This window comes from Ambystoma mexicanum, chromosome 3q (genome assembly GCF_040938575.1).
Source record: "Ambystoma mexicanum isolate Mex_15411 chromosome 3q, UKY_AmexF1_1, whole genome shotgun sequence".
Taxonomy (NCBI): Eukaryota; Metazoa; Chordata; class Amphibia; order Caudata; family Ambystomatidae; genus Ambystoma; species Ambystoma mexicanum.
Genome location: NC_090926.1, coordinates 1,036,496,325 through 1,036,520,543, shown reverse-complemented (window position 1 = coordinate 1,036,520,543; position 24,219 = coordinate 1,036,496,325). Strand labels below are relative to the sequence as shown.

General features: G+C 50.2%; 1 protein-coding gene across 1 annotated transcript in view; it reads left to right on the top strand.

Annotated features, from left to right (window-relative positions):
* The window catches only part of ENGASE (endo-beta-N-acetylglucosaminidase), a 233,987-nt gene that overhangs the window by 151,247 nt on the left and 58,521 nt on the right, over window positions 1-24,219 (top strand). Inside the window, exon 11 of the mRNA XM_069655216.1 lies at window positions 23,324-23,472. Coding sequence (XP_069511317.1) covers window positions 23,324-23,472 — 149 coding nt within the window. The remainder of the gene's footprint in view (window positions 1-23,323; window positions 23,473-24,219) is intronic.

Genomic DNA, 24,219 nt, shown 5'->3' with positions numbered 1-24,219 from the left:
AGATAGCTGTGATGGAGGAAACCAAGGTGAAGAAGGGGACGAAAGAGGAGGAGAAGTTGGCGGACAAACGAGTATCTCGGTATTAGACTGGTTGAGATGAAGGAAATGAGAAGTGTGACAAATCTGAAAACCTTGTCACTGATTTCCTGGAGAGAAACCTCTCCTGGGTAGCCAGGGAAAAGCAGAAACTAGCTGACTCTGACCCTGGGGGTGGTGATCTGTAGGAGGACCCATGTGGAGAGGGTGAGCTCCAGGAAGACGGGAAAAGACTGAGTCAAGACAACTCTTCAGTCTAATCTTTAGTGCCAACCATGTGTTGTTGAAACATGGCTTATTGTAATACAGATACAGACTTCTAGGCTTTTCTAGCCCAGAACCTCATTTACCTCCCCCAACCTTATTTGGTACTGAGTCGAGGAAGAGGGATGGAGTAATGAGGATGACTAGACACTGTAAGCCAACGCTGCATTCTAGTTATTGGAAACTGCAGAGAAAGACCGAGACATTTAAAAAGGACACTGGTGAACCGAACTGGAGAGAATGAGATAGCCAGAGACTGGAAAGGCACCCGATAGATGCTGACACTGGAGAATGCGTAGGCGAGCAGCCTGCGGAGCGCATTGCAGAGGCCAATGGGCATGGTGTGCAAAGGAGACGTGTCAGGAGAAGTTCACTGCTTTTCTGTTTTGGGCAGCCGGTGATGCAGAACACGGAGGAAGGCAAAGCAGGAAGCGAACACCGCAGAAAGTACAATGCCTCTCTATGGCCAGGAAATCCAGACACCGGTGAAAACTAGGAACGCTGAAGACGCCGTACAGAGCCGGTAAGCCCAAGGAAAGTGAGGTGCTTCTGGGCGAATGCTGTCATCCGTGTACTACGTGAGAGAGCACAAGTAAAGATAGTGAAATAATGACTGATACGAAGATTGATGCGAGAAAGAGCCCAAGTAAAGGCAAAGCAATTATTACCAACATGGACATTGTTATTATATTTATTGAGCGCAGACTAAGCTTCGAGAAGCAATGGAGCGCTTCAGAGGTATTTAACAGTACAGATGCATAACTGAGTGCTTTTCAGAGTTAACAGAACAGATATGCAGGGGGTTAGGATACAGAGGGGCATAGAGGAGGGGTACAGCTATACTGGGTTGCAGGGAGGAAACGGCCGGGCAACGTCTAGCAAGTCGGGTAGCTCGAGGGGCGACATGATGTTCTAGGTGTTGAGTTGGAGAGACTCCTTGAAGAGGTGGGTCTGGAGTTCTTCTGAATTATTGTAGTGTGGGAGCAAGTCTGCTGACAGGGAGGAGGTTCTATTGTCGTGGGGTGTAGACCGAGAAGGCTTGTTTTCTGTTCCTTTCCTTTTTGCTACAAGGATTTCAAGACTGCACATTTCCTGGCTTCTGGTGGTGCCATGTCTGCCGGAGATGCTGAGTTTCACTGCATATTAGCCGGGTGACTTGAGGGCTACTGCCCTATGAATGATGCAGCAAGACTTGAAGGAGATTTGTGCGTGCAGTGGGAGCGAGTGAAGGTCGATGAGGGCCAGAGTGTTGTGGTCGTATCTGTGTAGACCCTTGATGAGGAATGCAGCCGCGTGTAGGACACGTCTCAGGGGCACAAGGCAGGACGATGGGAAGCCTTCAAGGGAGGGCATTGCCCCATCCAGCTGGGATAGCACCAGTGCTTCAATGTTTGATCTAAATCTGTCCAGAGGGAGGAAGGGCTTGACTTTCCTTTCTGAAGGAGGGAGAGCTGATTCCAAGCTGTCTGCATTTTATTAGCTATATGTGTCTTGAAGGAGAGATGTTCGTTGATGTGGAACCCGAGCGACTTGGTTCTGGAGGTGTTATGTTATGTTAATTGAACTTGGTAAAGCGCACGTACACCCAAAGGCATCTTGGCGCTGGCTACTGCAGGGGAATCAAAACCAGTGCGGTAATAACACCAAGGAGAGAAGCGGCTAAAACAGGGTAGTTTTAAGCAGCCGGCGAATAGTGAAGTGGTCTTCAGTAGCGCGGAGGGCCAAAGGCAGCTCATTCCAGGCTCTAGCAGCCGCCACCGAAAAGGCACGGCCTCCCATACGAGACAAACGATAGCGGGGGCACTGAGAAGGCACGCAGATTGGGAGCGCAGCAGACGAGCAGGTGAATAGTGAGTAAACTTTGCTTGGAGATACTCAGCGCCCAAGCCATAGAAGGCACGATGCACCAGGCACATCGAGTTAAACAAAATCCGACCGGCTACAGGAAGCCAGTGTAGCTTCTTGAGCAACGAGGAGATGTGGGATCCAAAGGGGGGGGGGGGCGGAGTACAGAATGGGCGGCAGCATTTTGTAGCAATCGAAGCTTTTGGGTCGGGTAGCGCGGCTGGGCCAGATAGAGAGAGTTACAATAATCAAGGGTGCTGAGAACCAGGGCCGCCACTACCGGAGCCTGGCATTCAGCAGGAATAAAGGGCAAGACTTTCCGCAAAATGCGAAGTTTAAAATGACCAGCACTACATACAGAAGCGACCTGATTATCGAGAGACAGAGAGGCAGAGATTTTAACACCTAGATTGCGGACCGATTGAACCGGAAGCAGGAGAGGGCCCAGGCTTGATGGCCAGAAATGCGAGGTCCAAAAAAGAAGGGGGTAAGAAGTACCCACCACCAGGACCTCGGTCTTACTGCCATTCAGTTTTATCCAATTAGTCATCCAATGGCCTAGGTCCTCCAAAGAGTTCCTGAGACGGGCGGCGGTCTCAGCTTGAGTAAGATTAAGGCGAACGAGGATCTGTGTGTCGTCCGAGTAAGAATAATAGCGGAAACCATGTGAGTGAATAAGAAGCAGAAGAGATCTAATATAAACATTAAAAAGAATAGGAGAGAGTGCTGAGCCCTGAGGGACACCACAGACAAGTGTAGCCAGCTTAGATCGAAAAGGGGGAAGAGAAATAGACTGAGAGCGATCCGACAAGAACGAAGTGAACCAGTCAAGGACCTGGCCAGAAAGACCGGCGTTGGAAAGATGAGAGAGTAAGATGGAGTGGTCGACGGTGTCGAAAGCAGCCGACCGATCCAAATGTAGGACTTCTCCGACACCACCCTTGTCCACCAAACATACCAGGTCATCAAGTACCGAGTTCAAGACGGATTCCGTACCCCTCCCGGGCGAAAACCAGACTGAAAGGGGTCGAAGAAATTAGAAGACTCAAGAAAGTTAGAAAGAAGAGGAGACACCAAAGCCTCCCATCAATTTCATAAGAAAAAGGGGCAGTGAAATAGGACGATAGTTGGACAGTACATCAGGTTCGAGGGACGGCTTCTTAAGAAGAGGGACAACCAGGGCGTGTTTAAGGGAGGGAGGAATAAACCCTGTGGAGAAGGAGATATTAACAGCAGTGGTGATATGCTCAATGATGTTAGCAGATATCTCCTTTAAAAGAATAAGGGGTATGGTATTGTTAGGAGATCTAGAATTTAATCTAGAGATGGCTGACAGTACATCAGAATTAGAGAACTGTGGGAATGAAGACAAGGAGGCAGTAGGAGAAGGGGAAGGAATAGCCTTTGTAGGAGCTGAAAGTGACGGCAGACCATCCTTTATGTGGTCACGGATAGTAGAGATTTTTTCGAGAAAGAAATCGGAAAGAGAGTCACACAGACCTTGTGAGGGAGGAACTGAGGCCTTACCATTCTCAGGCGAGGAAAGGGATTTGACAAGATCAAAGAGAGCTTTAGGTTTATTGAGAGCAGATTGAACTTTCTGACTATAATATAACTTTTTAGCAGAAGTCAATGCCTTGTGATAGGCAGAGAGAGAGTGGCGAAATAGATTCTTAGCAGAAGAGGAGTAATCTAAGCGCCATTTTCTCTCCGCCTGACAACAGTGAAGTTTTAGTGCTGAAAGATCATCAGTGAACCAGGGTTCAGGGGTGCGAGTTTTAGGTTTACAGAGTTTAATGGGGACTAACAAGTCAGCTGAGGCTAAAAAGGCTTCATGTTTAAGAAGAGAGCAGTCCACAGCATTGCCAGAGTTAGCAAGCAGGGGGAGGTAAGGTCATGGTTAGATACTCTCAGCCATCTACGCTTGAAGACACAGGGTTTAACAGGACGGGGAACAGGAAGCTGAAGAAGATAAGAAAATGCTATCAGGAAGTGGTCAGACCAAAGCACAGGACTGACAGAAATAGAGGATAGAGCAGGTGTAGGGGCAAAGAGAAAGTCCAGGGTGTTCCCACGAATGTGAGTTGGTTCAGAAATCAACTGGGGAAGACCCATGTCCTGCATAGAGGATAGGAAGTGGGTAGCAGGACAAGTAGAAGTAGTATGCACAGGAAGATTAAAATCTCCAGCAATGAGGAGACCAGGGTGTTTTATGTGAAGCTCGAGCACAAGACTAATAAATTGTTCACAGAATAGGGCATCGTACCCAGGAGGGCGATAAACCAGCAGAATGGACAAAGTGCACGTAGGGGAGACCAAGATGCGACACAGACAGCATTCCATTTTTAAGTTGTGATCAGGAATAACATAGGAGGCTTTAAATTTTGTTTTAAAAATAAGAGCTAGTCTGCCCCCAGGGTGAGCAGAGGGATGGTCAACATGTAATATATCATATTCAGAGGGAAGAACCTGAACAATAACGGGGCCAGAGGACTCCGTAAGCCATGTCTCAGTTAATAGCAGTAGATCAAGTTGATTATGAGAAATAAGATCATGTCATTCCAGCGCATGGGCCGACAGCGAGCGAGTATTGAGCAGGGCACAGTGAATTGCCGCGGTAGAAAGGTTTTTAGAGATGGTAGGTGTAGCCATGAAGCCCAAAGGCCAGAGGGTATTAATAGGGGCAAGGGAAAGTAACACATTGCGATCGCAAGGAGTAAGACCCGGGGTTACAGGGGTAGAGGGGTACTGTCATGATGCCTACCCCCGGAGCACCAGGCCAGGCCCAGCACCCCCGGGAGCAGGCATCACACCCCCGGGTAAAAGCCCAGCGGCCCTTTATAGGGGCTCTTTGCACACTGTACTGGCGCCGTTGGAGCCAGGCTCATGTTGGACATCAGTCCTGGCGCCATAGGCGCCAGGCTCATAAGGGGAAGTGTTTGGTGCACTTACCTGAAGCAGACCAGGCTGCATGAAGAACCAAGCCAAATGAGGCTTAGGAGGGACTATTTTTCTGAAGGAACTATTTTGTTACTTGGGTGGGGCTGTGGAAGAATACTCACCTGGAACTTCTTCCAAGGCTATTTAAGCCACGCCCGGACAGCCACACGTGCTTCGTGTTGTTCTGCATCCCAGCAGCTGAACGCTCACCATGTCTGCTCCTGCACCTGGACTCCAGCCACGCCCGCCTCGAACCTGGAACACCTGTAAGGAAGAAGAGAAGAGAAAGGTGAAAACCAAGAACTTATTCAACCTTCTTACCTGCATCCGGAATCTTCACGCCAGCATTCCTGAAGGAAGACTTCCATTTAAAAGCACCGCGTTGCTCGCTGCAGCGCCGTGCTTCACTCACCTGTTCCCGAGACGCCGCCCGCCTCCATCGCGGCTCTCAGCACCGGCCGCCACATCTCTGCACCTAGGGGAGAGAAGAAGAGACAAAAGGTGAGCAAGGGAACACAAGAGGAAGGCCGAATTTTCAGCCATATTACTTACCGGCTTTTCTTGGTGAACCATTCCACATCTCGGGTCGGCGCAGCATCTTTGGCAGGTACCGCACCCCGGCCCCTATGGGGAAAGGACAAAAGACATTACTGGGGAATTATAAAGACATTTAGAGGGGTCGCCCTCATCACTAACTCACCTGATTTTACCACCGGGAATTTAACCCCTCAACGCATCGCCTTTGTTCTGCAACTGAAATAAAGGACAGATCACAGGTTAGGAAAAACAACATAAAAGGAGGCTCACACTTGAACTTTTGCATCTTCATACTTACGGCGTATCGCTCAGAAAAGTCAAGTGGATTTGCCAGCGCCATTCTGAAAACCAGTGAAGTAACTGGACGAACGCGCGCCCCTGCACCAGAAGCAGGATGGAGAGTTCATCCTTCCAAACCATAAGGTGAGCTTAAACCGGGGGTTTTGGAGGAAGTCAGAGAAGAACGAAGGGGGAAAAGGGGGGAGCAAGCACACTATTCAGCAGACAGTTAATCCCCTTTCTCATCTGCAGAAGGATATTCCTACGGGCCAGACAAGCAAGATTTGGGGGTCCTGTTCAATCGGTGGTCCGAATTCTGCACATCACACTTGAAGAGGCCACAGCAACCCAGACCAGACCAGCGCCTCCGTGGGAGCCAGGTGAGCGTTACAGGTACTGAGCATCCTGCTGAATCCGCGCACGGACGGGCACAGACGCTGTGCGGGCGAGTGCCGAAGCACATAAGAACAGCTGACAGTGAGGTGAGCAACGCCCACTGCAGAAAAGAAAAGAGGACTGGCTGCTAGCCGGCGCTATCCCGAAAACACAATTACAAATGTTGCAGGAGGCACACGAAATGACGGATTTCAAGTTTAAAATACACAATAAAAAAACACTTTCAATTTAAACACTATAGTTTGGCAGTAGTTCATAAAAGTAGTAAATTCCCCCCAGTAGCGTAAGAAGGCTAAGGAGGAAGTCTTGGGCATGAAGCCCTCCGAGTTCATGGTTGATAGCCAGGTCTGTATGTTTGGCTGTTCGGTGTTGTTGGTGAGGAGTATTAATTTGGTCTTGGAGGGGTTGAGCTGCAGTGGAAATCCACAACTGGATCTGCGAGAGGCAGATTTTGAGCCTATGGATGTCCATGATGGAGTCGATCTTGAGGTATAGCTGTGTGTCGTTGTTGTATTGGTGGATGTTTTGTGTTGCTAGGAGGGCTCCCAGCGGCTCATGTATAGATTCAAGATCACTGGGGAGAGGATGGAACCTTGCTGGACTCCACAGGTGATGGGTAGCATTGGTGATCTAGACCAGTCTGTCTGAACAAACTGCTGGTGATTGGCGAGGTAGTACTTGAACCAGCATAGGACAAGGTTGCTGATCCCTATGCGCCGACGTACGGTGTCCGTAAGCGCCTAGTGGTCTAATGTGTCGAAAGCGGCCGGGAGGTAGAGTAGAGCTAGGAGGTAGAGCTGGCAGTCATCGAGGATGTTGAGGGTGTTGTTGACCACCGGTATGGTTACTGTCTCCATGCTGCATCTGGGTCTAAACCTGAATTGGTAGGTTTGGAGGAGATTGTTGGTTTCAATGTGTTGCTGCAGTTGTGCGGCTACCGCTTTCTTGATCTTAAGCAGGAAGGGAAGTTGGATGATGGCGTGATGGTTACCTAGGTTGTCAGGATCCGGAGTGGGTTTCTTTAGTAGAGGGAGGATTTGTGCTGTGTTTAGGGCCGATGGGAAGGTGCCTTGAGATAGTGAGCTGTTGATGATCTCCAGCTAGGGAAGGAGAGCTGGTGCGGGCAGAGTCTTGAGGCTGGATGCTGGGAGGATGTCCTGTGTATACGATTTGGCTTTGAGAGTGGCAGGGTTTCTACCAGGTCCTCTGTCGTCAGTGTCTTGAATGTTGTTCAGGGTGTGGCGATTTTGCGAGGAGAGGCATGAGGTGGGTCTGCGGATGCAGAACTGGTGTCTGTGCGGGCAAATCTTGCTGATTTTATCAATGAAGAAGGTGTTGATGGCAGTGGATTTTCCGATAGAGTGTAGTATGGCATGGTCGGGTTGCGGGTTGATGCAGTACTTGACCACTTTGAAGAGAGCTCTGATTTTGTTGTCAGCTTCTTCTATGTTATTCCGATAGTCGGAGGCCTTGGGTGGGTTGATTAGTAGGTGGCCTTGGCTGTGTTGATTAGTTGTCGGCGGGTTGCTTAGAGTTCCTTGAAGAGCGCTGGTCAGATGCGATTCTGGAGCGGCACCAGGTTTTATCGTGTTTTCTGATTACTCTTTTGCTGCGGTTGAGTTCTTGCGTGTATCAGGGGGCTGACTATTTCAGTTTGCAGGTGCGTTGTTTCAAAAGCGCGTTTTGGACGACGGAGTGGAGTCTGAGAGGTTGGCGTTAGGTGCTCCCAGTAGAGTTGCAGTTCGGTTGGGGGTGTTCCGTCCATGTAAGGTGGAGGTTTGCGAGGTCTTCTGTGAGGGCTTCCACTGGCAAGCTCTTGAAGGACCTGAAGGTTTGTGTGACGGGTTTCTGCTAGGAGTTTTTTACTGCGGTGGTGTGCAGGATGTTGAATGGCACTGCTAGGTGGTCAGGCCAGTCAAGCAGCAGAGGAGAGCTGTAGTGGAGAGAAGACAGTGCAGTGATGGTTAGGTCAAGGATGTCAACTTTCTTGTGTGTTGGGTCTTTTTTGTGCTGTGTGAGGCTGAGTGTGTTGAAGGCCGAGGAAGCTTCCTTCATCAGTTTAGTGGCCTTGTTGTCGGTAGGCTGAAGTCGCATAGGAAGATGTTAGCATGCGTGAGGAACATGGTGGTGACCAGGTCAGTGAAGTCTCAGATTAAGGTGGTGTTGGGAGATGAAGGTGACTGTGTACGTCGGAGAGAGCAGGAAGTGGCAAGACGGTCTTCCCAGGAGCCAATGTTGTCGATGTCAAGTCTGGTGCAGGGCAACAAGATCTTGTGGATTACTGCGAAGCCTCTGCCTGTCTTGTTAAGCTGGTTTCTGTGTTGGATGCTGTAGTCGTCTGGGACAAGGACCTCTAGGATGTGGGAGGAGGTGGGTGTCAGCCAGGTTCTCAGTGATGAAGATGGCCTCAAGGTCGTGTGTAGTGATGAGGTCGGCAGTGTCTGCTGCATGGGTGATAACTGAGCGGATGTTGGAGAGCATCAACTTCCATGTTGTGGATGGTGAGGGGGTGCTGATGGCCTTGGTACTGATGTGGGTAAGGTTTCTGTATTGCAGAGTCCATGCCTTGGAGGAGGGGCAATGTTGATGGTGGCTTTGCTGGTGATGGTGGGGATGGCTTGTGGAGACGGAGGGAGAACAAATACCAGTGCGTGCTTACCTGTTGTCTGAGCAGGGGTTCAGGCCCTGGGTCCCCCGGTCAGAATAGGTCCAAACAGGAATTGCCCTTTTATTCGTCTGATCTCCACTTCCGGTGCCCGAGTGAGAGATGCCCTTGATCTCTAAGAGTTAAGAGCAAAAAGGAAGAGGCAGGGCTAAGAAGGTGGGTGTGGCTGTTGAGAGAAAAGTTCTATTCTTACCCATAGGCAGTGCAATTCTTACCGATATTAACATTACTGAGAGAGCCTAAGTGAAGGCAGTAGAATTATTACTGATGAACCTGTTGGGGGGGGGGGGGAGCATAACTAAAGACAAGGGAACTATTGGAAGTATAAACACAGAGAGAGCCTAAACAAAAGCAGTGGAAATATTGAAGACACGGACACTGAGAACAAGAACCGGCATTAAGGCAGAGGAGTAAAATGAGAAGGGGTCACTGACCCAGTATTGGGAAAGTGTTGCGAGCTAGATAAAAAAGAAACTGAACAGAGAGCGGAGAAGCCCTGGCAGGCTAGTGAACCAGGCAAAGAGTGAGTCTGGGACTCAAACAAAGCAAGAAAGTGACAATAACCTGGTAGGTGAGTAAACCAGAGGTAAGAAGATAAAGGATAAAAAGGGAAGATTCAGACCCCTTTTTCAGGAACAATCAATGATACGCTGGCAGGAGAGTATACCAGGGTAAGGAAGGAGGATTGAGAAAGTGTGCTACACAAAAGGGAAGACTCATACCCCTTTAAGGATTCAATAGAACTGTATTTTGATTCAAGAAAATGAAATACTTTTGAGGAGGCTCAAGGGAAGAGTTTCCCCCTTGAACAACTTGGAACTGTGATAAAATATTATCAAAATCACTGGGCGATATCTAGGGGAAAGAAAGCCCCCTTTCCTTGTGGGACTTTATTTTATTTTCTGCACCTAAGAAATTTGTTTGAAAACTAGAGAAAGCTATACATAGCTCAGAGAAATCACAATTTTCATCTAGAGGTTGACGGTCAGTTTAGGATTTTGGACACAGGACTGAAAACGGTTTGTTTGTTTAACATCCTGACACAGAAAATACATAGTTCTCCAGCATGGGGTCTGGCATGGATTCACATGCTCATGAATATTCCCCGTCGTCAGGCTGGGAATCCTCGGTAAAGAAAAAACCAGTATCAGTTTCGTTTCTGATCTGTCTTTCGTAGAAGTAACCAATCACTGATCTCTGCGTCATACTGACCACAGCCAATGACTGCCCTCTACCTAAGCCCCGCCTCTGGCAGCCATCTTCAGATTTTTACCGCACGTTCATGTGTTGGGATCCTCGTGCTATTGCTCTCGAGCGTTAGTGCTATTTTTTCACTTTTTTTCTCAAAAACTTTGTTTTTTCGGTCAAAAGAGCCTCAAGCTCCACCGACTCTCCATCCGATCAACGGGGACCCGTGTCGGATTCGTCTACGCCCCTCAAGGGTGAAGATTTTGTCGAGCTACGGTTTTGGAGGACTCCAGAAGTTTCTCAGGCCCATCTCGGTCATGGCCCAGGAGAAGGGAAGCTCGACGCCCGGAAAGCTGTTCAGGGTCTGCCCTGGATGCCAGCTGCAGAATGTCTTTAAGGAAGACGAACACTCCTTTTGTCTCTACTGCCTACATGAGGACAAGACGCACGTGGAGAAGGACTGTGCTTTTTGCGGCAACATGTCGGAGCGGACCATGAAGGACCGCCATCAACGTCTCGCCAACTGGCTGGAAGGGAAGAGCCCGTCCGGCGAGAAGAAGAGGAAGAAATCCGAGCGGTCTTCTAAGACCTTTGAGGATGCCCCGGCGACGGGGGTCCAACACAAGGCCAAGCACCGCGAGTCCGCTGGCACCGGGAGCGCCGAACGGTCGGGCTCTACGGGCGCCAGGCAGGGCGCACCCTCCCCGGCACCATCAACCACGAGCCAACGCTCTGGGTCGGGTAAGAGGAAGGCCGAGCACCCGGCGAAGCTCCTGGAGAGGCCCCGGTTGAGCTCGAAGGCGGAGGGGGAGCGAGGCAGTGTCCCCCCCCCTCAAGGAGAAGGCGGTGAGCGCACCTAAGGTGGTGAAAGCCTTAATCCATCCGGCCAAGGCCTCTATCGAGACAGTCGCGGCGGCCCTGGCTCAGCCTCTGGAGGCTACACCAGTGGTGGCGACCTCTGGGCTCAGAGTCTCCCTGCCACCGCGGAGGGAGTCCTCTTTTATGCCCATCGACAGGACCCCCGTGAAACCTCCGACGGAGAAGAAAAAGGGGGGGCAGGAGGTCGTCGTGGATTCGGCCTCAACCTCTGAGGAAGAACTGATCGAGGTCTTAAGCCACGGCGTTGGCGTGGAAGAAGACCAGCCCGTCGGGAGGGATCCCGACGCAGGAGACGACGACATCGTCGAGGGTACCGACGGGGCCCCTGACCGCCCGTCGGACTCCCCTCTGCCAGCGCCGCAAGACAACTCGGCGGCCATTTTGTTGGCTATACAGTCCTTATGCTCAGAGATAAGGACGAGACTGCCGTTACCAGTGGAGGAACCACTCCCGTCGGGGGACCCGGAACCAGGCCTTTCTGGCAGCCCCCCTCCTAAGAAGAGAAGGATTCACCCTCCACCTCCTTTTCAGCCGTCGCGCCCCGTTCAGCCCTCCTCCCCGTCCACGACTCGAGGGGATGATACGGGGACTGACACGGCCGCGACGGGTACGGACGACGAGGTGTACGACGAGGATCTGCCGTCGTCACCTCCCACCCGGGCTTCCCCGCCCGACGAGATTGGATCTTTTCACTCCATGATCGCCAGGGCATCCGAGCTCTTCCAGCTCTGCCCTGAGGAGAAGAAGAAGGAAGGTTTCCTTTATCAGCGGCGCGAGGCCAAGAGGAAGACGGTCCTCGCGGTACCTCTACTGGACGATATTTGGGATGAGGGCCTCGCCCTCCTCAAGAACCCATCCACGACGCCGGCTAGAAGAGACCGGTACGAGAAGTAGTACCGGGTCCTGGACGCGGCCCCCTTGTGCCTCCGGGCAGCCAGGAAGAAAGCGGGGGGGGGTGCGGCCTCCACGTCGACTTCCCCGCCGGATGGCGAGGGAAAGAAATTGGACACGATGGGGCTCAGGGTCATCTCGTCTGCAGCAACGACGATTAAGGCGGCCAACGCCTTGGCTATCTTAGCCCGCTACGACAGGGAGCTGTGGTACAAACTGGCTCCCCTGCTGGACTTCCTACCAGACGACAAGAGGGCGGATGCCCTGGAGATCTTGCAGGAAGGTGAGGTGGCGTCGGACCACGCCATCACGATTGCGACGGACATCGCCGACACTGGATTTCGCCAGTTGGGCAACGTCGTGTGCCTTAGGCGGCGTGGATGGCTCAAGGCTACTGACTTCCGTCAAGACGTACAGACCAGAGTCCTGGACATGCCGTTCGATGGGAACAACCTGTTTGGGAAAACAGTGGACGATTCCCTTCAAGCCATTAAAGCCGACACGGAGACGGCCCGGGCTCTCGGGGTTCTCCAGCAACGGCGGCCGCCCTTTCGGAGCGGCGGAGGCAAGGGCGCCTCCAAAGGTTCCGGCGGCGGATTTTCCACCTACCGTCAAGCGGCCCGTTCGTCGTCTCAGGAAGCTTACAGGGGACGAGGCAAGTCAGGCGGACCCCGCCGTCGTCGCCAAGGAGGTCAAGGCGGCAAAGCCTCATCTAAGCAGGATTGAACCGACCATGGGGTCGGGCCCCCACCGAAGCACCCCGGTGGGAGGCCGGCTGGCGAGCTTCGTCAGCATGTGGGAGTCCATCTCCACCGACCGTTGGGTGCTGGACGCCCTAGCCCAGGGCCACGCGCTCGAGTTTCAAAGAAGGTGCCCGCGCGTCCCCCCTGTGGCCAGGAAAGAGCTTCACGTCCCTCAGCTTCTCCTGGAGGTAAAAGCGATGCTCGGGAAGGGCGCCATCGAACTCGTCCCAAAGAGGCTTCGGGGCTCCAGAGTTTACTCAAGATACTTCCTCGTGAAGAAGAAGACGGGAGGATGGCGCCCCATCTTAGACCTACGACGGCTGAACAAGTTCATCAAGGCACAGAAGTTCCGGATGGTCACCCTCCAGCACGTCCTGGGTCAGCTGGAGGAGGGCGACTTCCTGTCGTCGTTGGATTTGGAGGATGCCTACTTCCATATTCCCATCCTAAAGGGGCACCGAAAATTTCTCAGGTTCGTGGTCCAAGGGCGTCACTATCAGTTCAGAGCCCTTCCCTTCGTACTACGATCGGCACCCAGGGTATTCACCAAGTGCCTTGCACCAGTGGCGGCGCAGCTGCGCCGAGAGGGGATCCACGTCTACCCCTACCTGGACGACGGGCTCATCCGAGCCAAGACGAGGGAGCTCGCCGTGGAGCACACGGCAAGGACCGTCCAACTTCTCACGGACCTGGGATTCTCCGTGAACTACGCCAAGTCCCACCTGGTACCCGCGCAAGACGCACTGTTTCTGGGAGCGAAGCTCGACACAGTGTCCCTTCTGGCCTCCCCGTCGGAGGAAAGGACCAGGGCCATCCTGGGCAAGGTACAGCGGATGTTGGTTGCCAACGCGGCCAAGGTGAGGTCCATCAAGTCCCTCTTCGGAATGATGTCTTCTTGCATCTACCTCATTCCCATGTGCAGGCTCTGGAGGCGCCCGTTGCAGGAGTTCCTGGACGCGCGCTGGATCCAAACGACGGGCAGCTTCGAGGAGAGGATCACACTCGACGAGAGTTTCCGACGAGCGATCCGGTGGTGGGGCACCCGCGCGCACCTGACGGCGGGCGTGGACTTCCAGACCCCAGGCCACCAGGAGACAGTGACCACGGATGCCTCCCTGGAATGGTGGGGAGCGCACACCGAAAATCTGCACGCGAGAGGCCTTTGGCTCCCGACGGAGAAGTCCCTCCATATCAACGTCCTGGAGCTCCGTGCAGTGTTTTGGGCCCTCAGGTCCTTCCTTCCGTCCCTCAAGGGCAAGGTTGTGAGGATCTTCACCGACAACACCACCACCATGTTTTACATCAGGAAACAGGGCGGAACCAGGTCCCCAGCACCGTCCAAGGAGGCGCAGGACCTGTGGCATTGGGCCATCGCCCAAAGGATGTTTCTGGTGCCGTTTCATCTGGCAGGGATAAAAAACACCATCGCCGACTCACTCAGCAGGGAGCTGCGCTCGTGCCACGAGTGGGAACTACGGCAGGATCTAGTGGATCGCCTCTTCCGACGGTGGGGCACACCCCAGATCGACCTGTTCGCGACGGCGACGAACTCCAAGTGCCGGAGGTTCGCCAGCAGGTTTCCCCAGCCGAGGAGCATGGGCGATGCTTTCTCGTTCCCCTGGGAGGGCCTGTTCCTATACGCGTTCCCTCCACTGCCACTGCTGATCCGGCTCATCAACCAGCTCAAGAGGTCACGGTGCAGGATGATCCTCGTCGCACCTGCGTGGCCGAGGCAGATATGGTTCCCGGATCTTCTGGACTTGTCAGCGTCCCCGTCAATCAAGCTGCCAGTGGACGCGGATCTGCTCTCCAGGGAAGGAGGCGCCATCCTCCACCACGACCCGAAGTCGCTGAACTTGCAGGCCTGGCTCCTGCAGCACTAGAGTTTGGAGGATACGACATACCGGCCGACTGCAGAGAGGTTCTTGCAAAGGCCAGGGCGTCCTCGACTCTTAAATGCTACGGACACAAATGGAAGAGGTTCTCTGTCTGGTGCCACGCACAGAAGATTAACCCTCTAAGGATTACGGCTCCCCAAGTACTGCCGTACCTGTTGACACTGGCCAAAGCTGGACTGGCACACGCGTCCATCAAGATTCATCTTGCTGCGATCTCCCGATACACCAGAACCACGGGGCAGACGTCCTTGTGGTCTCATCGTCTGGTGAAAGAGTTCATGAAGGGACTGTTCAGATCGTTCCCGCCGGTGAAGGCTCCGGCCCCAGCGTGGGAGCTCAACGTGGTGCTGACCAAGCTCATGGGACCTCCGTTCGAGCCTCTGCACTCGGCCCCGTTGAAGTTCCTGTGGTGGAAAACAGCGTTTCTTGTGGCCATCACCTTCGCACAACGGGTGGGAGAGATCCAGGCCCTTTCCTGCAAGGCCCCGTACTTGACTTTTCACGACACGAGGGTGGTGCTCAGGACGCACCCCTCCTTCATGCCCAAGGTGCCGTCGGACTTCCACCTCAACGAACCCTTGGTGTTGCCTGTGTTTTTCCCGTCGCCTTCGTCGCCGGCTGAGAGGACTTTGCACTCGCTGGATATGGCTAGAGCGCTGAAGTTCTACGTGGACCGCACGAAGTGTTTTCGGAAGACGTCACAACTCTTTGTGAACTTTGGACCTGTCAATCAGGGGAAGGCTCTCTCGAAGGCTTCCATTTCCAGATGGCTCTCCGGCTGTTTCATGTACTGTCATCGGTTGGCAAACCGACCGCTGCCTGGCCGCCCGAGAGCCCATTCCACCAGAGCGATCACATCTACCACGGCGTTCCTATCTGGTGTGCCCCTGCTGGACATATGCAGGGCTGCTACGTGGAGGTCGACGCACACCTTCACGAAATTCTACTGCGTCGATCGGGATTCCAGGGAGGAGTCCAGGGTCGGCCAAGCAGTGCTGCGCAACCTGTTCGCCTGAGGTGAGCATGGTGAGGAGGTAAGATTGCTTAATGTTGAGTTTGATGTAATGCTTAATGTTGAGCCTTTGCTACCTCCCGTGGTTGTGCATGTGTGTACTGCTATGTATTCTTTATTCATGAGCATGTGAATCCATGCCAGACCCCATGCTGGAGAAGGAACAAGTTACTTACCTGTAACTGTTGTTCTCCAGCATGGGTCTGGCATGGATTCACATGCGAACCCTCCCGCCTACCCCTCTGCGGCTCTTCACTTGGTCATACTGCCACTTCACGTGCTTCCAAATCTGAAGATGGCTGCCAGAGGCGGGGCTTAGGTAGAGGGCAGTCATTGGCTGTGGTCAGTATGACGCAGAGATCAGTGATTGGTTACTACTACGAAAGACAGATCAGAAACTAAACTGATACTGGTTTTTTCTTTACCGAGGATTCCCAGTCTGACGACGGGGAATATTCATGAGCATGTGAATCCATGCAGACCCATGCTGGAGAACAACAGTTACAGGTAAGTAACTTGTTCCTTTTGTGTAGGCCGGGAAACCCCTCGAAGACTTGGGGATACATTGTATTTCCCTAACTCCTTTATCATTTTGACAATAAAAGTTTATAACCAAAAACGTAACGTGCCACTTTCTGATTCTTACTCTTGTCCCCCTTACAGAAGACATCCAGGATTGTATAGCAGAAAGGCATGCAGAGACTGCAGTGGAGAGAATCATTGACTTCAGTAAAGGAGAAGAACATTTGAGTAGTCTCCATAGATGTGACAGGATAGATTAAAGGATGAGATGAGTGAAGACAAGGGGATAGTATAGAGAGACAAGAGTAGTGGGTCAAGAACAGACCCCTGAGGCACACAGTAGAAGAGTGGGCAAGAAGAAAAGAGGCTTCTGTCCCAGGACACACAGTAAGACTGGTCTGTGAGGTAGGATTGAAACCAGGAGTGAACAGGGCCAGAAATGCCCAGTCACGAAAGACAAGAAAGTAGAGTAGGGTGATCTACAGTATCAAGGGCTTCAGATAAGTCAAGAAGGACCAGGATAGAAGAACGTGTGTTGTGACGGGCTGAGAGAGAGTTTGAAATTTGTAAAAGAGCAGTTTTAGAGGAGTGGGCAGGACGAAAACCAGACTGTAGTAAGGGGAGGCGAGAGTGGAGGTGTAAGTAAGAGGCAATGCCCTACAGAGGTTTGGTTAAAAAGGAAGGAGAGAGATCAGATGGAAATTAGAGGAAAGGGAAGAATCAAGAGCAGGTTTTTTTTCAAGATAGGAATGAGGGCAGCGTTTTAAAGGAGGAGTTGGAAAGTAGATAAGAAAGAGAAAAAGTTGTGTAAGAGTAGTGAGAGGAGGAAGAATCTGAGGGTAAACGGAGGGAATTGGTGCAGATGGGAGAGCATCAGAGGGGGAGCCCGTAAGACTGGCTCGAATTAGGAAATGAGCAGCATTAAGATCTGAGGGGAGAAGACCTATAAAATGAAGGCAGAATGGGAGGGGCGGGGGTACTGATGGGAAAAGGGGTAGAGGAGGAAGTAGGAAAAGCAGTAAGTAGTAAGCTTGGAAGGATATTGGCTTGCCTAAATTGGCAAATGAGGAGAGGGAGAACCTAGAAGCTCCAATTAAGTTGGAGGAACTAGAAGTAGTGATAAAGCATTTACCTACAATCAAGGCCCCGGGAGCGGACGGACTCCCTAGTGAGTTCTACAAAACATATAAAACGGAGGTGCTCCCCCCGTTACTGGCAATGTTGAACGAAGCGTTAGAAACAGGGGCACTGCCGCAATCCCTGAGAGAGGCAATCATTATCCCGCTTCTCAAGCCTAACAAGCCGAGCATGGACTGCAGGTCGTATAGACTGCTATCCATGCTGAACCAGGACAGCAAGATACTCACGGCTGTGCTGGCAAATAGGCTGAGACCAGTCATCCACAAACTCGTACATCCTGACTAGACCGGATATGTCCCGCATAGAAGCACATCCGATAACCTTAGAAGGCTTCACCGAGTCGCAATTATCTCATTGAGTGAGGTGAAGGCCTTTGATTCTGCCAATGGCCTTGGCTGATGAGAGCCCTAAAAGAATATGGTATAGGGCCCGGGTACTTGAGTTGGTTGAAACTACTGTACAGTATGCCACCAGCTAGAGTCAAGATGGGAGCAATCATCTTAAAGAGGTGGCAACTCAGTAGAGGCACCAGACAGGGAGGCCCTTGGTCCCCGATGTTGTTTATCCTTGCTCTGGAACCCTTAGCGATATGTCTGAGGCAACAATATGAGGATGTGGGGATCTATACGAAAGGAGGACCACATTTAATATCAATGTATGCTGATGATATGCTGTTACACCTAAAGTATCCTGAGGAAAACTTGCAATACATCTTAGAAGTAATGGAATGATTTGCAATGCTTTCTGACATTACAGTTAATCCTAAAAAATCATGTATATTCCCTTGGGGAGATGTAAGGGGATCCCGCGAGAAAATCTATCAATGTTACAAATACATTGTGAGACTAGAACCTTTAGATACCTGGGAATTGATATTTTACACATGGTTGAGGATGAATATAAACATAACACAGAGAAGGCAGTGGCTAACGTTGAGAATAGCATGAGATTGTCGGCTAAGCTCCCTTTGGCCATGGTCGGGAGGGTGGCACTGTTGAAGATGGTTGTATTGCCGAGGTTGTTACACTTTTTTGGGAATATACCATATATGAGACCCAAGCGATTCTTCGTTAAACTTCAAAGCATATCTAGATGGTTCATATGGCATAACACCAGGAATAGGATAGCCCTGTGGAAACTCAGAACATGTATGACAAGGGGAGCATAAAATTGCCCAACTTTGAGGTTTATTATTTGGCCAGTCAACTACAATATATGGCTAGGTGGTTAACGGAAGACTCAACAGCGGAGTCTAGATTCTTGAGGTCTGAATGTGTTCCATATTTTTTGAAAGAATGGATATGGCTGCCAAAACCAGAGTTAACGGGGGCACGAGGATGCTAAAACTGGGATGGAAGATGTGGCGCAAGGCCTGCCAGGTCATGGAAAACCCGACCCTGTGTTCTCCGCAGGTGCTGCTCGTGGCATTGACCGGTGGAGACGAGCAACTGAGGAAGACAATTCGCATGTATTGGGAACCGGTGGGCATTGCAACGCTGGGAGAGGTATGGCAAGATGGGAAGGTAACAGAATTTAATGTATTGGTGGAAGAAACTGGTCTACACTCAGGACAGTATATTACTTACACTAGATTGGTGAGGTGGGTGAAATAGACATGGTCAGAAATAGTGCTGGAAGGTCAGCCTGACACGGCCATAGAAACAATTTACGATATCTCAGAGGGAGGGCACGAGGTCTCTCGAATTTATGAACTGCTAATGTCCAGGGCGAGAAAGGAAGTGACCTGCTGAGGCGGTATTGGGAAGAGGAAGCTGGAGAACCCATGAATGATGGGTTGTGGGTGAGGGTTCAGAGGTACCGCAAAAAAGTGTCCAGGAATGTGAGGCTGCAACAGATTCAGCTATATGTTACTGACAGAGCGCACATGACCCCCCCCAAGGTTTTCTCAATTCAAGAATGCAGTGATACAAACATGTCCCAAATGTGGGGAAGTGAACGCGGGGATGATGCATATGTTTTGGGCATGTCTGGAAATTGGGAAATTCTGGTAGGAAGCAGCCTGCTGCTTAACTGAGAAAGGGATCATACTAGATGTGAAATCTGTGTGGGCATGCATGGTAGGGGGGTTCTCCAGACCGCGCAAACTGAAACATGTGAGCAAACTCAAGGACTTGGCCTATTTACTGGCCAAGTGCAGGATTGCCATGGGTTGGAAAGTAAACTATAGACCTATGTTTGGTGGCAAGATCTCCAGAAATGGGCAGAAGCGGAAATAGTAGTATGGAATGAAGCGGCCAATAGAGAGGGGGATGAGGAAGCAGAGACCCTGATGGCCTGGAGACACTTGGTGGCCACACTATCTGGGTCCGCCCAGGCCTGCCAAGGTGAACACGATTCCTCCGGAAATACAGTGGGGGAGATGCCCCTTGAGGAGACAATGGCAGATGGCGAAGCGGAGTAAGCTCGAGTTGGGGGCCGAGGGGACGGGAGAGACAGTGGACATTTCAACATGATATGCTTTACATGATATGCACTGTTGGGTTTGTTTTTCGTTATTTTTTGTTTTTTGTTGTTGTTTGGTTGTAAAAGTTAATAAATTGTTTTAAACATTTTTTTTAAAAAGAGTAGTAAGCTCAGAGGCTAAATCATCAAAATCAGAGGGAGATAGTACAGAATAATGAGTGCAATCTGGTGGGCGGGGAGAGTGGATACTATTGAGAAGTTGAAAAAGAAAACGTGTGTGTGTGTGTGTGGTGTGAAGGGGAAAGGGCGAGAGATGAAAAGTACTTTTCCTGCAAAAAGAAGGAATCCTAGGAGGAATTGGTAGGTGTCAGTAATGGAAGCTAGACACAAAGTTGTCATGTTTTTGGTTAAAGACCTTTATTAACTTAAACTGATTGCGGAAAATGCCTCCGATCCTGAGCAGAGTTTCCCTGCCTAAAACCAAAAACCAAGGCTCTGTCTGTGTCAGCATGTCGGAAATCAAAAGCCGTCCTTGTGTCCAATCATTCTATCCTGACCCTCACACTACAAACAAAATAATAAACTGAGAAGAGAAATGTCTTTAAACTGGTATTGGCAAAAGTGTTTTTAAACAACAAAAAAAAGAAATGGCTCCAAAATTAACGTTCTCCAAGATGCAAAAGACAATTGTTCCAGAGTGTTACTCCCTTACCCTGCATTCTGCTATGACAATGTATCTTGGTCTAATAGTTCTTCGTGTCGTTCTTGGCCCACAACAATCCTGTTCGGTAAAATGTTCTTTAGCCATGTAAATCTTTCTTTAACACAAGATTCCTTCTTTATTCAACAAATCGTGTCCTTTGGCACTTCTTGTAGTTAGTTTCTCAATGTGCCTACTATACTCCCCTTCCAGGACTCTTTATGCACTACCAACTGCCTGGTGTACTCTCTTCTCTTTCACGTTCAGGTACCTGGTATACTTCTCTTGCCAGGACTTTCTTGTATTTTTAATTGCCTGGTATACTTTTTACCGGGACTTGTATTCTCAATTGGCTGCCCTTGACTGCCCTTGTCAGGACTTCTTGTCTTGCGCTTTCAGCAGGGGTGGACTGGGAACCAAAAGAGGCCCTGGAATACATTTTCAAAGTGGCCCTATGTTACATTTTTTCAGCAAGCCCAACCCTTTCATATGGGAACATTTTGAAATAAAATAGGTTTCCACACAAAAGAAGCCCAGGGTGCAGAGGCCTACCAGGAAATCTCCAGAGTTCCCTATAAGCCAGTCCAGACCTGGCTTTCAGTTGCCTGATCTACTCTTGCCAGGCCTTCTCCTTTCTACAGTTCCTCTTTATATTCAAAATCACATACATTTTTTGACTAGGTATATCTATCTGTTTCAATGCTCATTTCTACTTTCCCCAGCACGAGCTGACAGTTCTGTTCTCAACCTGTCAGGAGCCTCGATGGTCAAGTCTCTTTTCACTCAAAAGTATCTTGCCTTCGAGGGTCAGAAAATAGTAAACCAAAATAACAAACAAAAGTTCCTTTCAAATGTTCAGGGGGTGATGCTCTTCTCGTACCAAATCTTTATCGATATCAGGACCTTTGGTGTTTGACTCTCCTGTGTTCGAAGCCTGATAAGTTTCAACCAAACCAAAAACCTTTGTGCTCGTGGCTCTCCCTTTTTGTCCCCCTCTTCTGGGCGCTTACACTTCTCGATCCTCAGCGCCCCTCCACCGGATTCACTATGGCTCTCGATTAGGGTGATAATCGTTCACCCCTGGATCCCCCTCTTCCGGGTGCTGACCCTTCTTGTTTCTCCTTTTACATTCACCAGTCTTTGGGTGATGACTTTTCACCCTTGGATCCCCCACGGCCAGGCTCAGACCACTCACGAATGGTTGCCTCCCTCTGCCGGGTGCACAATGACCTTCTCACTCCATGTTCCTTATGTCATTCGCCTCTTCATGTCTTTTACATGGTTCAACATGGACATCCCTCTGCCGGGTTATCTTTTGTCAACACACTGCTTCTTGGGACTTTAGACGTTGCCCCTCTTTATTGGCATCCCTCCGCCAGGTTCACTCTTGCCACTTTTGTAACACTCTGTTCATACACTCATTTTACCATGCAGGATTCATTTTCCTTAGCTTCACATTCATCTGTGGGTCAAAGACTTTTGACGGTACAGAGGATTTTACAAGACCCCTGTATGACCACTTTGATCTTTTTTCGCCTCTTCCCAAGTGCTTCTGGATACGGTAGTGCCTACCATCCCGTAATCGCCCAGAGATTCCTGCTTGAGCACCCACGTGGTGCAGGCCCCCTCTGTTGCTGGTTTTCCCCCTCTTTCTTCAATCATATCTTTAAGTCTTTCAAAAGTTCCTATTAACCGTTGGCTACTTTTTGTTCAACACAGTTTGGTTTCTTATCAGCTCTCCCCTTGACTCACCGGGTGTGATGAACCGCTTGCCTTTCTTTATCCTTGGAGTCAAGGTTGGTACCACCGAGACCACCGTCCTTCCCTGGGTTGATTATCATTGGAGGAGGGTCTTGCGTACTGTAGACCTCTGCTGCAACACATGCTTGCTATTGTTCGCAGTCTTATAATTACTTCTGGAGAGGTTTCACGGGCCTTGCTCGAAAAGGGTAAGGTTGCTTCTCTGCTTGTCACACTCACTGTATGTGCTGTCTTTCTCCTCCTCTTGAACTGCTGTGCTGAGTTAGCTCTCACATGGTGCGGTCTGCCTTGCTCGTTATGTGCATTCCTGCTCCACCTTTTATCCCTGTGGGGAAGGGAAAATGTCGCTGGGTGTGTGTGATTCTGGGCAGGTACATGGCTCTGGTGCTAGTCTGTTGTATTTCGTGTTGTGCGAAAGTGTTTGTGTAGGAAAAGGGGGGGGAGGTGCAGTGTTTTTGATGTCCTACGTAGTAGGGTGGGGAAAAGGTATTAGAAGAAAGGGGATACCGCGTCTCACCCGTCGGTGTCCCTCTCCTCAAGGAGCCCCTAAGCCCCATCCAGGTGATGCTCCCTCACTAGTCCAACCCCAGGAACTGGATCCAAAAGCGATGGCTGTGTCCTAGTCACCTGAATGACAGATCCCCAGGGACTAGCCAGGGAGAGCTTAAGGTTTCTCACAGGTGCTGAATGGAAAGGCTAGGTGGGGGGAAGTAGTGTGGTTACGGAGTTAGGGGGGCATGGGTTTAATTATGTTGACATGTGGCCAAGTCCTATAGCTTTGAATATCATGTGATAAAGAGGGGGCTGATACGAGAATTTATGTAATGTAATGAAGCTGTGTAGGAGGCAGAACCAGTCATTGGATGAATGAGCATAAGGCTGTTACTGAGTCATGAAGTGAAAAGTCACTGGTTTACAGCTCAGGGTCTTGTTCAGAGAGCAGTAACATAAGTATTATTATTAATTTCTTCATGCTGGAATCTCCACACTTCTGATCATTGTAATACTTGTAACACAATAGAATGGTACAGCATGAGATTCATACTTTAAATTAACACACGATACTCACTGTTGTCTTCTGTTTTTTGTCCCTTCCCATCCTTATTCTTTCCCTTCTTCTGTTTCATAACTCTCGCACTTCATTCTTCCACGTCCTTGCCACTCCACCCTGCCCCTCAACTATCCTCCTCTGGGGGTTCCTAGGCTGTTCTCCTTGCAGATTGCAGCACCCTCTCACCTCCTGCTCTCCATGGTCTATAAACTTGAAAAAGGCTCTGATGTTCAAGTGGCCCTGGAGCTCACCACTCAGGATGTCCCTTCCTGCCTCGTAGAGAAGATCTCTGAGCCTATGGGTAAGTGTCTGGTGGATAAGTGGCCCCGGCATGGCCAACTGTCAGATGGTCGAGTTTCTGATGAGCACTTTTGTGTTGTGAAAAAGCCAAATGGACATGTGGCAATCTCGTGCCTTGCAGATTATCATCATTCCAGCTTTTGTGATTGGAAAGATGCTCAGTGTATGGCTGGTTGAGTCCCTGAGTGACCGATTCGGAGTGTTGTGCAACTGAAGCATTCCCACACATGCCTTTTTTGGTGGTAAATGCAATGACATGAGATTGGTCAAAGTGCCTTATTTGATTTAGAACTCAGCAAAATGTTGTTAAGCAGCACCTCAACAGTCTGTTCTAAAACATGCAAAAGGAAGCCCAGAAGTAGTTATTCAGCACAATAGACTAGATATCGCATGAAGTCTCCATTGATGGTGTGAATACTCTCTGCATGATGCAGCGGACCTCTTCCAACAAACATGATGTGGCAGGTATCCATTACATCTAAAACAAAGAATCGACAAACCATAGCATTGAAAAAAAAACATCGAATGAAAATGGTAAAGGGTTTAGTTTACTAAAAATGTGTTTTAAACCATTAAAAAAGGGGTTTGGGGGAACCCCCCATAATAAAAAGTTTAATAAAAAAATGCTTTTGATGTTTTTTTTTTTTATTTAGATACTTTTTCTTCTATGGTATGGTTTGTCGATGCTTTGGATGTCGAGGCTATCACTAGGCACCGATGTGACACACTCATTTACGTAAAGGAAAAT